Source organism: Sinocyclocheilus grahami, unplaced genomic scaffold, assembly GCF_001515645.1.
Source record: "Sinocyclocheilus grahami isolate Dianchi unplaced genomic scaffold, SAMN03320097.WGS_v1.1 scaffold63.1, whole genome shotgun sequence".
In the NCBI taxonomy this organism is placed as follows: Eukaryota; Metazoa; Chordata; class Actinopteri; order Cypriniformes; family Cyprinidae; genus Sinocyclocheilus; species Sinocyclocheilus grahami.
The window spans coordinates 1,411,816-1,427,756 of NW_015505242.1; the positions used below are offsets into that span (position 1 = coordinate 1,411,816).

The following is a 15,941-nucleotide window of genomic DNA, read 5'->3' on the forward strand; positions in this document are numbered from 1 at the left end:
TCACTTTATCTCCCGTTTTCCCCTCCCATTGTTGGGGTAATGTAGAGTTCAGGTTTATCGTAGGTTATGTAGTTAATAGTTAGGCGTAGCTAGCATTGAATTGTGACAGAAATGCACCTATTGTAGCGGATATATTAACGTTAAGGTGAAACTCTTATCGACGAAGACACGGAATTGAACCCAACACATGTGCTTCAAGTCTGGGAAAATAAGTCTGCTTAGAAACATCGCCACAGTGTCTAATAACTCATTTTTAATCTATAATCCACGGTACTAATTACAAACAGGTACATATCAAGTACTTACCCTCAATATCAAGGATGCAGAACGATTAGACGCAGCAGTTCAAACCGCTCACAAAACTCCACTGCGTGACGTGTTCCCGAACTTCCCGCCGCAGTGCTGAGCATGCGCAGTGGCTCACCAGAGAGAGTTGTTGATATGAAGCGCCTCAGTCTCATTGAATCAACAAGTGCTGATCTAATTCATTTGATTATTTCTTAATTTAGTTACAAATAACAAGAATGAATCATTTAACAGAAGTAAACTCGTTGTATTCATATTAATCAGACATATTTGTATTTTGCAAATCAAGCAAGTGGCTAGTTGATTTTTTTGAGTGTAAAATCAATCCAAGCAGCGAAATGCAGCCTTAGTCAGATGCTAGAAACAAGTCATTTGTAACTTTACCAAGTGCAGTTTTAGACATTTTAGACAAAAATCTAATATTTTAAGCATAAATCATAGATCACATACTTCCAGGAGGTTCTGCACCAGCTGGGCAACTGCCATTGAGTTGAATAGGAATGCTACTGGATGGTTGAGGTATTACAGACCTCAAATTGTTAGCTGCCAAATTCAGAGCACTTTCCTTTATAGAAAGCTTTCTAATTCTCACTATAGGACCCACTCTAACATGAAAGATGATTCAAGGGACTTACTTTGCCAAAGAAGTACACGTTCTACATTTCAAAAATAGACAGTGACAGAGTCTTTGAGTAGAATCAATCATCATCCTCTAAGACACTTCAATATTTTTTATTATTTTCTGCAGCCACTGCACCAGTGGCTCCATGTCAGACTGAGAGAACACCAATAACACAAATATTCCCCGTGAGTGCTTGTGCGTTTACTTAAAAGGGAAATGGTGCATTTCTCTTCAGGAGAACAGAGAAGACATCCGGCAGCGACACTCACTCCCGCCGGAAAAGAGAAGGAGGGGAGGGAGGGAGGGATGAAGAACGAGGGGGTGGGATTTTCTTTTATGATACTGTGTGTATATATATATATATGGCAAAAGATAGGACCAATGTGTCCGAGACATTCTTTACCCAAAGAGTCAGATCTCCGTACATTTCAACAGTATAAATACAATCCCACATAAATACATCCTCCACTTCAGAAATCAAACAAACAATAACATTGACGAAAAACAACAGTAGGCAGTAACACTGACCCAATCTAAACCAATGGAACCAAAAAAATTCAACAATATGTTAGTGGACTGGTTTGATGGGCTCTGCACTGGGTGATGTTGATTTGCATGAAATGAAAGTGGCACCATGCAGATACACATGTGCTTTAACAATCTGAAAGCACTGATGAGACAGAAGGAACGGGGAACCACAAAGAGACAGAAACGAGAGATGACAGAAGCTTGACCAGGACACGGGGTTGAGGAGATCTCTACTGGAGGTCTGAGACTAGACAAGCTCAAGTGGTGGGCTTAGATTCAGTTCATATAAGATGGTTTGAATAGTGATGTAGCTTGTAGGTTTGCACTGTTAGATGGGCAGCTGGAACTTGACATCAACCTGGGCCTCTTTAGCCAATGATACAATTTCAGAGAGCTTTACAACCTAGAGAAAAAGAGAGAGAAAGGTATGGTAAATGTTTAACCTTTAATTATAATCAGTTTAATTATAACAGTGTCCTAAACGTTAACAGTAAAAACCAAAAAGTGATGATTGTTGATTGTTAAAAAAAAACGACAATAACGGTACATAAAAAAAAAAACGGAGTATGTTCTGCTTGGCTGTCGTGAACCGCTGTATGATCACTTCCACCATTCAGAGTGGAAAGACAAATTGCTTGTAGCTGGATATCTGGTTTTGTATAGTCATTGTATAGTAATAATGAGATTTGCTTTGATTCTATTTGATGCAAAGTTGTATGGACTGCAACATGCGCTTCCCTTTTTAAATAACACAGGTGCAATGTGTTACCCTTAGTTATTGGATTAGGTAGCATGAGTTAACAATGAACAGCATTTTTTTTTTTTACACAGCATTAATTAATCTAGATGAATTTATTCATAATTTATTTGTTTGATTGTTTGTTCGCTCGTAATACATTATTAAAGCCATTTATAATGTATACTCGAATGACGTATTATGTATTTATTTATAACTTGACATATTCAAATATGTAGAAATTAATATTATCCAAGTTTATGAAAAGCTGTAAAAGTATGTTTTATTGTTAGTTCATGAAACCTAAAGAACAAACTACTATTAATGAACTGAACCTTGTTGAAAAGTGTTGTAAAAACTTTTTTTCTTATGCAAGTGAATTTTTATTCTTTATTTTCCAAAAAAAGTGTAAATGTTGCTATTTCAAACATTAATGGCAGGTTGTGGGAAATTTTGTCCTGTCTCTCAAGAATAAGTGATATGGGTTTGGAACAACGATGGGTGACTAAATGATTTAATCAGACATTTTTGGGTGAACAACTCCTTTAAAATCTCATATTTCTTTGAACTATCAATTTGATTCCTGAACCATGATGAGCAAATTCTTCTCACCATTTCCACCCTATGTCAGTTTGGATTTGCTCATATGCATGGATAAATAAGAGCAACGCACCATTTTGGCCGCCTCGTCCAGATCATCACAGGCCAGGATCTTCAGAGGGCTGGCAGCAATCAGAGCCTTGGCATCGTCTACTCTTGTTCCTGGAGATGAAGGACAGAAAACATGAGCCACCTGCACAAATACCCCTTTCCAGACACCTTTTTCTTTCTGTCACCCTTCTGTCAATGTTTCTTCTCTCCGAGACGTTCCAGGTCTTATTGGGGGATTTGTGCTACCTTTTATTGATATAGATAGTTCAGTGTTCCCACAGTTTTTGACTAACGAATTTCCAGAACTTTTCCATGACCTTTCTAGTCATCTGTGTTTACTGGATAAGGATTTTCAATAATTCTTCAAATTCAGACTTCTTCTCTAAAGAATTCTAAGAAGCATTCTGACCAATCTGTGAACTGGTTCATTGTTCTCTGAAAAAAAGAAACTGAAACAACTCCACATCATAATGGCTTGCAAGCAAGTTTCACTTTATACAAGAGCAACATTTAACTAATTACATCATTTTAAAGTAGTGTGTAACTAGAAAAATCTATATTTACTATAGTAATTTCCATATGCCATTTCCCTGTTCCCAGGCCTTGAAAACAATTTGAAAATATCCCCAAATATTTCCAGGTTTTCCCATGACCACAAGAACCTCTGATAAGCCTGATAAATCCTATTCATCTGATTTTCTAAGAAAACCTGCTTGTTCTTACAGGTATAACTGATAATATGATCCAATTTTTCAGATCAGCACCCTTTTAAATAAAGCATGGGAACTGAAAATATTTTTAATGGGTTTCAAATCATCCCTCCACCACTCCATTAATAAAAGTCACCCGCACCATCAATCATAATCATAGTATTAAGTTCGGTCTCTCTCACCTTGTAACCGCACTACGATGGGGATTTTCAGTTCTAAGTCAGTGACAGCCATAATAATGCCCTGTGCGATGACATCACACCGCATGATGCCACCAAAGATGTTCACCAAAATAGCTTGGACCTGTTACAGAGAACACAGACAAACATTTTCTGACATGAGAGGTGCAATACAAAGAGCGGCAATAAACACAGAAGCCAATGTAATTCCTTCGATTATGACAATACCTTTTTATCAGACGTGATGAGCTTGAAGGCCTCCGTCACCTGCTGTGCAGTGGCTCCTCCTCCAACATCCAGGAAGTTAGCGGGTGTTCCACCATGCAGTTTAATGATGTCCATAGTTGCCATAGCGAGTCCAGCCCCATTGACTAAACACAGGTGACATCACATGTATAGATTTATACATACACATATTCAATATTCAAACTAATCAAAATGGTACAAATCATATCTAGTTTACTAAAAGCACAAAATGTAATATATAAAGGTCTTTAATTCTAATATTATATATATATTTATATATATAAATAAATGTAAATATATCAAGAATGCTGATATGTGGGTTTGGTTTTGAATAATGGATGGTTGTGGTTTTTTTTGACTGACCCAGACAGCCAATAGTGCCATCTAGACCAATGTAGTTGAGGTCTGCTTTGGCTGCCTGTCTGTCTCTGGTGTCCTCCTGGGTCCAGTCTCGCATGTCGAACACTTTCTTCTGTCTATAGGCAGCGTTTGAGTCAAAGTTGATCTTAGCGTCCATACACATCACTGCAAAGCACATAAGAAATCATCTATGAATGCATGAATCTATGAGCCTGTTATAGAGTATTACAGTGTTGGGTAGAGCTGCACAACATTGGAATAAACTGACATTGGATTTGTTTTTCTGCTATATTTACTGGATATGAAAAAAGCACAGAAATTCCCACCAAATGACTTGAATAGCTCTATTTGATGCGATTATTTAATCTAAAATGATTGGGGGGATTTTGTTGAGGAGCACAGAAAAAAAAAAAGGCTGAAAAATTCCTATTTTTAGTTAGCATGAATTTCAGTGATTAGGGAAAATGTTTGCTGTTCACACTTCAGTATACTCTTTACTTAACTCAAATCTATTTCCATGACCATTAAGTGAACAGTTTTCTTCTTTTACAAAATTCTTTCAACTCAAGTTTTCATAGGTCACATTCCCACTGTTTTTGACCTATTCAATATGACAATAAAACAATATTTTTTTAAGTAATCATTTTATTGTGATTATTATATACAAAACAACAAATAAATTGTAATAAAACGATTGTACTCTAAAAAAACTTTAAAAAGTATTTAATAAAATAATTTAATTTTTATAGGCTTAGTGCAACTGTAAAATTACTAAGATATAATTTCTTAATGTACAAATGTTAAACCATCACATTTTTATTTTGGTTGTTTAATACAGCCTGTAGAGTCTTCAGAGTGAAGAGTGGCACTGTGCAGTATACAGTGGTGTGAAAAAGTGTTGGCCCCCTTCCTGATTTCTTATTTTTTTTGCATGTTTGTCACACTTTAATGTTTCAGATCATCAAACAAATTTAAATATTAGTAGAAGATAACACAAGTGAACACAACATGCAGTTTTTAAATGAAGGTTTTTATTATTAAGGGAAAACAAAATCCAAAACTACATGGCCCTGTGTGAAAAAGTGTTTGCCCCCTAAACCTAATAACTGGTTGGGCCACCCTTAGCAGCAACAACTGCAATCAAGCGTTTGCGATAACTTGCAATGAGTCTGTTACAGCGCTGTGGAGGAATTTTGGTCCACTCATCTATGCAGAATTGTTGTAATTCAGCCACATTGGAGGGTTTTCGATAACAGTGTTTCATCATCTCAGAGTGGCTCAATTCACAGTAAACAAACCAATCTGCTCTGATATGCTGAAACAAACCCCAGATCATGAGCTGCACACATGTAAACGAACACAGTGTCACGTTTAACTCTAAAACCCAAAGTGCCAATAATTATTTGATTAAATCGCCTTATCCAAATAGCCATTTCACGATACTGATATTATTTTGTGCAGCCCTAGGACTGGGTTCTTTAATGTATACATAATGATCTAAAGTGCAAGGTGTCTGCTTCAGGGTACCAATGCCAGATGCATCCTCCACCATTGGGTTGATCTCTAGCATAGATGCATCATACTTGATGAACACATCATAAAGTTTCAACATGTTTTCTGCAGCTTCATTGATCAATGCAGGGGGGAAACCCATCTTCTCTGCCACCTGAGAGAGAGAGAGAAAAAAAAAAGAATAATTTTTTTCAAGCAGGGGTCAGTTTGGGAACTGTCTTGCAGAGCTATATAATACTCTGCACCTCACCTTAATAGCCTGATCCATCTTTATTCCCTCCATGATATCAATAGGCTCTTTCACAATGGCATCAGGATTCTCTGCAGCCACATCCTCAATGTTCACGCCTCCCTGAGAACTGCCAATCAGCACAGGGCCCTGCAGGGGGTAAAGCAGAACCTATGTGATCATTTTAAGGGCAGGTGAAACCAGTAAAGTGCTGACATTTCAGGTCACAATACAGTAAAAGTTGCCCTCTACTGGCCATTCTGTTTACTGCCGCATGTAGAGCGTTGATGTCATTTTTGAATGCTTGTAAAAAGACTTACTGTACTTGGATGCACACATATGCAAACAATTTTTTTCAAGCAGGGGTCAGTGTGGGAACTGTCTTGCAGAGCTATATAATACTCTGCACCTCACCTTAATAGCCTGATCCATCTTTATTCCCTCCATGATATCAATAGGCTCTTTCACAATGGCATCAGGATTCTCTGCAGCCACATCCTCAATGTTCACGCCTCCCTGAGAACTGCCAATCAGCACAGGGCCCTGCAGGGGGTAAAGCAGAACCTATGTGATCATTTTAAGGGCAGGTGAAACCAGTAAAGTGCTGACATTTCAGGTCACAATACAGTAAAAGTTGCCCTCTACTGGCCATTCTGTTTACTGCCGCATGTAGAGCGTTGATGTCATTTTTGAATGCTTGTAAAAAGACTTACTGTACTTGGATGCACACATATGCAAAGCAGTTTCATAGATAAACCACACAGTATTGACCTCTCACCTGGAAGGACCTCTCCATGGTGATGGCAAAATAATACTCTCTGCGTGGGTATCTGCGCTCGCAGATAAACACCTGGTTACAGATTCGCCCTGCCTCTCCTGTCTGCTTAGTGAACAGCTTCTTGCCAATCATCTTAGAGGAGATATCTCTCGCTTCCTCTGGCCTGCAGACACAATGAGAGTGAGAAGACAAAAAGGAAATAGGAAAAGTAATAAAGTGACGAACAATAAAGTAGGCACAAGCACTCACGAGTAAACGATTCTGACTCCGCCTTTCAATCCTCCCTCAAAAGAGCCTTTGCCTCGACCACCCGCCAACACTTGGGCTTTAACCACCAGGTCTTTAGAGCCTGAAAAAAAGAGAAAGAATAAACAAGAATGAAAACAAAGCCTTGAATAATGCCAACCAAACAGACATAGAAGTACACAAAACACATGGCCATGCTCAAAGGCCATTAGCAAACAAACAAATGCCACTTAAATTGACAGAGATGAAAAATTCACTACAGAATTGCTGCATCCTCAACCAGTGAGTCACACTGTAATTAGCTACAGTCTCTAAACCTGCACAGACCTGCTGCTGCCGGACACACAGAACAGGCTTATGAAAGGCTGGACCTGATTGTTATGATAAATCTAATGCCACATAAAAGATTAAATAGTTTTGATTCACTAGGATTTAAACTGCATAGCCAGTTGTAAACAATAGACGTATGACGCCAATAAGAATGATTTAGGAAGGCCCGGCGTCATAAACTCAATTCTGCCTGCTTAATAAAAACAATAAGGTGGAGTTTAATACAATTTCGACTGGGAGTTGGAACTTTACAAGCCAACTTTTCAATAAACAGACATAACTACACATTTTTTTTGTGGTATTGGTTAAGATGATATTAATAAAAAATACTTACAATTATTTTCTCACCCTCATTGTGTTCCAAACCCATAAAACCCATCCGAACAAGGAGATATTCAGCAAAATGATCATGCTGCCTTTTTCCTGCCTAATGGCTTGAATTTGACTGTTCTTCACTACATTACTGTTCAAGCTTGAGGCAGTGTTTTTTTTTTGCATTACAATGCATTACATTTATCAAATGTGACATAATAGACATAATGTTACAAAAGATTTCTATTTGAAATAAATGCTGTTCTATTGAACTTTCTATTCATCAACAAATCCTAAAAATATGCATCACGGTTACCACAAAAATATTAAGCAGCGCAATTGTTTTCAACATTGGTAATATTAAAAAAATGCGTCTTGAGCACCAAATCATCATACTAGAATAATTTCTGAGAGATCATGTGGCACTGAAGCCTGGAGTAATGATTGCAAAAAAAAAAATCAGCTTTGACATCACAGATATAAATTACATTAAAAAAACACACAAAAATATAATATTTCACAATATTACTGTTTTTATCTTTTTTTCTGGAATTAAGTGCTTTTTCATGATTGCTTTCAATGTATGGAAAACAGCAGCATGAACGTTCTGATGAATCTCGTTTTGTGCTCCACAGAGCATCTGTTATAGGGTTTAGACATCAAGAGGGTGAGTAAATACTGACAGAATTTTCAGCTTCGGGTGAACTAACCCTTTTAAAGTTGTACCATGTTGGAGCTCTGAAAAAGGGAAGTGCCCCACGGAACGCCATTAAACTGCTGATTTTACATTGTGAAACTATGGATATTTCCAACTTTGTCCATGTTGCAATTCTGCACATAAAATACTCCCACTTTTTGCAACCCTTAATGTACATTTCAGTGCATTTACCAGAAATGAAATGCACAGCAAATGATTATTCATTTGGAAACAGCGAGTTAAGGAGTGAAATCCAATTTTATGCTGATCTGAGACACACCAAGATTCAAACTAATGGGTCAATTAAACCCATTCTCTAATGTTACATGTTTCTCAGTCTAAAGCTAGTTCCTCCGTGTTTGTGACACCCTACCCTCCTTTATTCTGGCTAACAGCACTGCCTGTCCATCATGGGTCTGTGCAGGTGCTGCCTATATGCTGACAGTTAGATTAAAGGTTAGGGTAGCCACATTCTCCAGAGGTGGTGCAAATCTATGTTTAGACTGCAGCGTGTGTGAGAACAGCACAACAGCTGAAACACAAACACATAGCAAATTCCAGACCCTAACATAGGGTAATCTGGCTGTCCTGTTCAAAACACTGTAATCTGACCTATGTAAAAGCATTGGCAATGGTATTCCCTAAATGCATATATGCTGTATTGAAATACTACTCAAGATCATTCCAAAGTGTAAAATATGTAAACAGTGCAAAATACAAGTGAATCAGTGTGCATGTGTTATGGAACAGTTATGCAGCCTGCATCCCTTTGAGAATAAATATCGACGACTTTCCTCAATTAGTGTCCAGTGTATGTTCATGAGTTCTTACCGATCTGTTTGGCAACAGCATAAGCCTCATCAGGTGTGCTGGCCACCAAACCCGCAGGCACAGAGATGCCCGCTTCCTTCAGCAGCCCAATGCTCATGTATTCATGCAGGGAGAGGTTTCTCTGCTGCTGCACTGACAGCATTGGAGACAGCTGGTTACCAAATAGACCCGATGTCCCACCAAGCACCTGGTAATTGTAAGTAAAGAGAGAAAATAGACATTAAATCCAACACAAATACTTTCTGGTCACCCTGCCAAATATGATTGAACAAGGGATATTGTGGCTACAAAGCCATGGTCATATTTACATTGCAAACATTAACTTTTGCAGATTGCTAAATGCAATCCACAAACGGAAACAAGTACAAGCAAAATCTCAGCTTTACAAAGAAATGGATTTTCCCTTTCCCTTGCTCAATAGACGAACACTTAACAGACTTTACTAGAATCCAAGCAATGTCAACAGTCTTCCAGTAATATATGGGATATCAGAATATGCGGAATCATAACACCTACTGAAACACTGTCTGCGCCAGCAATATAGAGATGATTAACGGGCTAATTCATAATTTGCCATAATCCAAAGTGACATACAGTACACTCATTATAGGAATAGTCCTTTATGACTCCAGGGCACAACCTTCTAATAACCAAACATTTAGACATGAAATTATGATTCAGGAAGAATTACAGTTAAGGACACTATCATTTTGTTCATTACAACGGGCATATTTGCAGATCTGAGTGGTTTAAGAATTAACTTTAATAACCAGCTGGCACTAGAGTTGAACAGAAACACTGAAGTGAAACAAAACAGACTGGCCCTCTGTCCATGTAGGTCAAAGTTAACTCGGGATGACAGCTACAGTGTGAATGATAACCATATAAACAAAGAGACACACTAAACTCCCAGATATTTCAACTTGGATCCGCCTAACTAACGTTACAAAAGAGCATCCGCTCAGTAGATAATGAATAGGTTCGCTAATCTAAGCATTATTAATAATGATGGCAGTTAGCCTGAAGGCTAATGTCAAAGGAGAATCGCCCATTTGGGGTCATTAAAAGTGATCAAAAAAGCAAGCCGCTTCAAAAATGACAGTCGGATATAGCTATCTGATCTGTGCACGCAAAACTGACCTTAGCTGCCGAGCTTAAAGTCGTCCTGGAGCCGGAATTCCTCAGTCCAGCGGACAACCGGCCGCAGATCAGGGACGTCGCCATGTTGCTCTGGGCACAAGCAGCGCAGCAGAAAAACAAATGACTGGACACGCCTGCGTCAGGACGTACGTCAACTGCGTAACTGCGCATCGAGAATTGCAGCTGGCTATTTCCTTCCCCATGAACCAAAGCTTACTATTAAAATCAGTTCACGTGTTTACTGTGATAAAGATTTGCTTTATTTTGGGAATTAAGATGATTTACTGCCATTTGTGCATCTCATAGTGCACAGTCTTCAACAAGATCGTGAAAGGTATGCTTTCTGTCAGGAGAGTCATCTACCAAGTAAGATATAGGTAAGTTTGTACTCTGACGTGGTTTCCACTAAAACAGTTGCTTAAAGGGATAGTTCACCCAAAAATTTGATGTTTATCTGCTTACCCCCAGGGCATCCAAGATGTAGGTGACTTTGTTTCTTCAGTAGAGCACATATGATGGTTTTTAAGTCCAACCGTTGCAGTCGTATAATGCATGGCGATGGTAACAAAATCTATGAGAGTAAAAAAAACACCCACAGACAAATCCAAATTAAACCCTGAGGCTCGTGACGACACATTGATGTCCTAAGACACGAAACGATCGGTTTGTGCCAGAAACCGAACAGTATTTATATCATTTTTTACCTCTAATACTATGTCCAACTGTCTTTGAGCGCGCGCACGGCTTCCGGTGCGTGAGGTGTGTACGCGCTCTGGCGTAGTTTACGCAAGCGCCGGAAGTGATCTCTCGCACGTATACGTCACTCATTGTTTACACAGTGCACAAACATTGTAGGTACGACGGCTAATCAAAATGGTACTTGCTAATCTGGATTGTTCAAACCGACTTAAAACTAAAAGATTACGTTCTCTCGTGCGAACTCATTCGGGAGTGGTGACTTTCCAACTTCTGAACCTGCTCTCCTGAAGTTATGGTTGATTGCTCTTCGGCTGGATATCAACACACCCAACACACCTATTAGAGGTAAAAAAATTATATAAATATTGTTCGGTTTCGGGCATAAACCGATCGTATCGTGTCTTAGGACATCAGTGTGTCGTCACGAGCCGCAAGGGTTTAATTTGGATTTGTCTGTGCATGTTTTTTTTACTCTCATAGATTTTGTTACCATTGCCATGCATTATAAGACTGATAGACTGTAACGGTTGGACTTAAAAATCATCATATGTGTTCTAGTGAAGAAACAAAGTCACCTACATCTTGGATGCCCTGGGGGTAAGCAGATAAACATCAAATTTTCATTTTTGGGTGAACTATCCCTTTAAGTATGCTCATGCGGTTCCCCAGCATTGCACATGTCCCTCCCTCTCATTAATTGAGGGGGTTTTGATTCACTCCAGTGACTCGAATCTTTTCAATCCACTCAACAAAAAGATTCCTTCAGTGACTCTTTACATCCACGCCAGTAGATGGCAGCAAGTGAGTGTCTTTTTGTGCTTGTGACAAGTTATTGAATCATGTACCTATTCAAAAATGGATTCATTCACAAATTTATGTTTGACCCACAAATGATATTTAAAGCTGCAGTCCGTAACTTTTTTTGGTAAAAAATGAACCAAAATCAATATTTGAGCAAGTACATAACCAGCCAGTGTTCAAAACTATTGCCTTACTTTAGCCCAATTCACAACGGTTAGCTTATAATAATGTTTTCTAATTTGAGTGGTACGGGTAGGTTTTCGCGGGAAATTCGAGCATGGCACTACGTCATTACGTGACGCCTGTAAACATAAAGAAGTTGTCCCGGCTACTAGGCTATTGCATGTGAGGATCCTGCAGGTGGCAGATCGTTTATAGCCTTTTCTCACAGCAGCCAGAATAATTAAATGTATCATTTTGATGGCGGATTGTAATCCATAAAGGATTATGTGTTTATGAAACACATGTGAATTAAATTAAATTATATTCCAGTTATACATGTGCTTCTGATTACAGATAGCATGGCATTACAAAGATTTGTATTTTAAAGAAAACCAGTTCGAAGGGAGCATAATTTGCTTTTTGGGTTAAAATAATTTCTTAATATGAAATTCGAAGTGTATGACAATTAGATTAGACTGTGCAGAAATTGAAATCTACATGCTAATACACACTATACTCATAGTCACCAATGCTGATGTTGTTAACATTAATCATTTGAGAATAAAGTATAACAATATGAATAATTTGAATGGTTTGATGTGATATGAGCTAACCGATCTTTAGATTTAATCACCATTGGTAGCGAGATTTATGGTAATGATTTTTTCCTCAGTTGGTCAGAACAAATGTGGCAGACTACTTACTTACTTGTTACTTACTCGCAATATACGGTGAAAATTCTTATTTGGGTCATATATTCCAAGACGTAGGCTAGAATCTGTGATTGCGAAGTACAGTGGGGTGTACACACCGGTGCGGTGACTGACTGCCACACATACTCTTCAGAACATTAGATTCATCCGCGCTGGAGCCGTGCCGACTCACAAACCACGCAAGCTAGATAATTCCACACACAGCTGCAATTCCAGGTTTTCAAAAAGAGATGGCGCCAAATAGGCAAAACTTACGGACTGCAGCTTTAAGCAGATCTATTAAGTGGTTAATGTTTCCTCCACCTTGGCAAGATCTAGGTATGACTTTTGACAAGCTATAACAAAAAGACAACATTAGTAGTTTCTATAGTGTACATCATTTTAATAGTGCATAGTCAACAGTTATTTTTACACATTAATGATTCTTCCACCCTTTTCTCAAGATATCTCTAAATTTAAAACCATAAAAATGCACATTACTCTGTAAAATACAATAAAGAATGATTTTGTTTATTATTGTTTATAATTTTTTTATCGAAAGGTTAGAAGTCTCAGATGGTACTCCAAGTAAATGATTTAGGTCATAGGGATTAGGTTTGCAAAACGTTGGAACATTTGCACTAAATTTAGGAAACATTACAGAAATTTTGGAAACTTTCCAGGATTTTTTGAAAGTTTCCGGAAATTTTCCACCCCTTTGCAACCCTAATAGGGATTCATAAAGTTTGGACTACAACTATGTTTGTCCATTTTAACACAGTTTAAATACAATGTCCGAGGCTGTTCAAAATGGAAAACCCATCCTCAAACGTCCTGGAGTGGGACTTGGGATTCTTGTGACAGACTCCTCCAATCCAGGATGCGTCTTGTTAGGAAAAAGAAAAACCAAAGTTGGGAAAGGCACCTACCAGTTACCAGGAGGTCACATTGAATTCGGGTGAGTTCACTGTAACAAAAGTGCATCTGTGTGGCCTTTTACTGATGTTAACCATCCCAGTATCAAATTAGAAAGACATTTATGTTCCTCTATAATTCCTGCTTTATTCATGTTAACTTTTCTTATGTGCTAGTGCATTTAAACACATGGGTTGCATGTAAATTCATTTTAATTATCAGAGAAACTTGGGAGGAATGTGCCCAGAGAGAGGTGATGGAGGAAGCTGGCGTCCGCCTGAAGAACATTCGCTTTGCATCCGTCATCAACTCCATCAGACTGGAGGAAAACTACCATTATGTCACAATATTCATGCAGGGAGAACTGGACAGGTCTTTCTCAGCTGAACCTGTTAATTTGGAGCCAGAGAAGAATGAAGGTAAACCATTTCTTTGAATGTGTTGTTGCCTGTGAAGTCTCAGGCCCAGATGGCCCACCCACAGATCATTCATGATTCATGTGAGACTATTGCCTGTCTCACACCAACTTGGCAGTCACCATTACAACAGGTTTTAGCGGTTTTGAGTGTTTTTTGAATACAGTGTAAAATAATGATGACATGGCATTTTATTTTAAAGCTCTAAAGGCTTAAATCCCATGTTTTTGTTGTTAAAATGAATACAAAGTCTTGATCTTCTTGATTATATCCATCAGTTGCAATCATACATTTTGACATAATCAGTTGGAGTGATATTCAGTTAATTGTAGTAAGAACATATTCTAACTTTGAAAAAAACAGCAGTTTAAAAACAAACAATGACTGGTCACTTTATATTTTGTTTAGGCACACTTTTAATATCTAAATGGGTGCTTTTTGGCCAGAATAAACACCAGTGTGGGCCAGACTATATGTCAATAGTCAAAACAATAGTATGGCAGCAAAAGTATCTGTAGATTTACTTGATATTTACATGTCATGCACTGTATAAAACCAAATCATCTGCTTTAGATTTCTATGTTGTACAGTATGTATGATTTCTATGAGTAAGTAGTGACCAAGTATAAATGAGTTTATTTAGTATTAGACAGTCATTTATTATATGACTAGCTAATACTGAAAAATTAGTGATTCACTTTTAATTATTTGACTGTATTTGCCCAAATGGCAAGCAGCAGCAGTATCGCTGCAGTATTTCACTGAAAGATTCAGATTCATTAATTATTTCTTTCTCAGGTTGGACATGGAGGCGGTGGGAGGATTTCCCCCCCGAAGAGCAGCTATTCTTGCCCTTAGCCAACCTGAGACAGCAGGACTTCCAGCCATTCAGAAAGGGTTAAAGGCGTTTCTGTAATTAAGAAATCAACCTTATCACTCCCTGACTCACCTTAGGCCTTTTCTCAGTCAATTTGAAGAGAGCGTTGACCTGTCGAAAGGACAACCGCCCTGACCTTAAGTTGTGAGATTGACATACTGTACTTTCAAATTGACTGTAATGCATAATTAATTAATTACTGAATGTTATTCCAGCTTCTCAGTAGCCTAATGATTTCATTGAACACACATGTTTATTAAATTATATCTAAGGCTATTAAACTATTAGGTCTTATCAGTCAGATATTACTTTTGTACATGCCGGTAAAGTCTGTATTGAACATGTTATGGGTGATGTTATGTTCAAATATTTAGGTTACAGTTTACAATAAGGTCAGATTTGTTAACATTACTGAATGCATTAGGTATCCCAAGAGCAATACTTTTACAGTATTTAATTTAGCTCAAAGCTCATTTCTACATATACATTTTAACATTTCGAGTAATAAATTAACATTAGCCTATAATGAATTGGATTATATTATTGAATTGAATATTATATATGATATGAATTTAATTATATTAATAATGAATTGTATTTTATTGTAAAGTGTTACTAATATTTCGTCATAACTTCCTCAGGCATAACTTACTCTATCCGTTCCCACCAGACAACACCCTTTGTATTTGCAACACTACTGCAAGGATTTCATAACATATTATTTTTTCCACATAAATCTTACCTGCTTTTAAATAAACATTACCTGGTAGGTTGGACAGTCTTTCTTTTTTTTTTTTAAATCACGCACCCCATCCGTGAACTGATTATTATATTATATTATATTATATGTTGTGCGATCATGTAATATATTTATTACATTGAAAATATAACATTATTAAAACAAAACAAACGAAGTTATGTATATTTGGTGGAAACAGCGCCCCCTACCTGTTCATTAATGAACAT

At 37.7% G+C, this 15,941-nt stretch overlaps 2 protein-coding genes across 3 annotated transcripts; one reads left to right on the forward strand and one right to left on the reverse strand.

The window, feature by feature from the left end:
• Window positions 1-637: 637 nt before the first annotated feature.
• LOC107584790 (succinyl-CoA ligase [ADP-forming] subunit beta, mitochondrial) lies at window positions 638-10,568 on the reverse strand. Its single transcript, XM_016271544.1, has 11 exons — window positions 10,414-10,568; window positions 9,274-9,460; window positions 7,107-7,206; window positions 6,858-7,020; window positions 6,494-6,622; window positions 5,866-6,004; window positions 4,342-4,503; window positions 3,961-4,103; window positions 3,736-3,856; window positions 2,866-2,954; window positions 638-1,859 (listed from the first exon to the last, which is right to left on the reverse strand). The coding sequence occupies exons 1-11, from the start codon at window positions 10,495-10,497 to the stop codon at window positions 1,785-1,787; spliced, it is 1,392 nt and encodes a 463-aa protein (XP_016127030.1). The 5' UTR covers window positions 10,498-10,568; the 3' UTR covers window positions 638-1,784.
• A 94-nt stretch (window positions 10,569-10,662) lies between these two features.
• On the forward strand, window positions 10,663-15,403 carry LOC107584789 (probable 8-oxo-dGTP diphosphatase NUDT15). Of its 2 annotated transcripts, XM_016271543.1 has the most exons (5): window positions 10,663-10,790; window positions 11,835-11,913; window positions 13,549-13,725; window positions 13,905-14,101; window positions 14,897-15,403. In XM_016271543.1, exons 3-5 carry the CDS (start codon window positions 13,559-13,561, stop codon window positions 14,998-15,000), a joined length of 468 nt encoding a protein of 155 aa, XP_016127029.1. In that variant the 5' UTR covers window positions 10,663-10,790; window positions 11,835-11,913; window positions 13,549-13,558; the 3' UTR covers window positions 15,001-15,403. The 2 variants fall into 2 exon arrangements, with proteins under 2 accessions (XP_016127029.1, XP_016127028.1); XM_016271542.1 differs by lacking the exon at window positions 11,835-11,913.
• Window positions 15,404-15,941: the final 538 nt, after the last annotated feature.

Coding starts and splice junctions, on each gene's coding strand:
- LOC107584790 (XM_016271544.1), bottom strand. CDS start 10,497: ATGGCGACGTCCCTGATCTGCGGCCGGTTGTCCGCTGGACTGAGGAAT. Junction 9,461..10,413: donor CTTTAAGCTCGGCAGCTAAG/GTCAGTTTTGCG, acceptor TACAATTACCAG/GTGCTTGGTGGGACATCGGG. Junction 6,623..6,857: donor CCATGGAGAGGTCCTTCCAG/GTGAGAGGTCAA, acceptor TACCCCCTGCAG/GGCCCTGTGCTGATTGGCAG.
- LOC107584789 (XM_016271542.1), top strand. CDS start 10,750: ATGCTTTCTGTCAGGAGAGTCATCTACCAAGTAAGATATAG. Junction 10,791..13,548: donor ATCTACCAAGTAAGATATAG/GTAAGTTTGTAC, acceptor ATTTTAACACAG/TTTAAATACAATGTCCGAGG. Junction 13,726..13,904: donor GGAGGTCACATTGAATTCGG/GTGAGTTCACTG, acceptor TTTAATTATCAG/AGAAACTTGGGAGGAATGTG.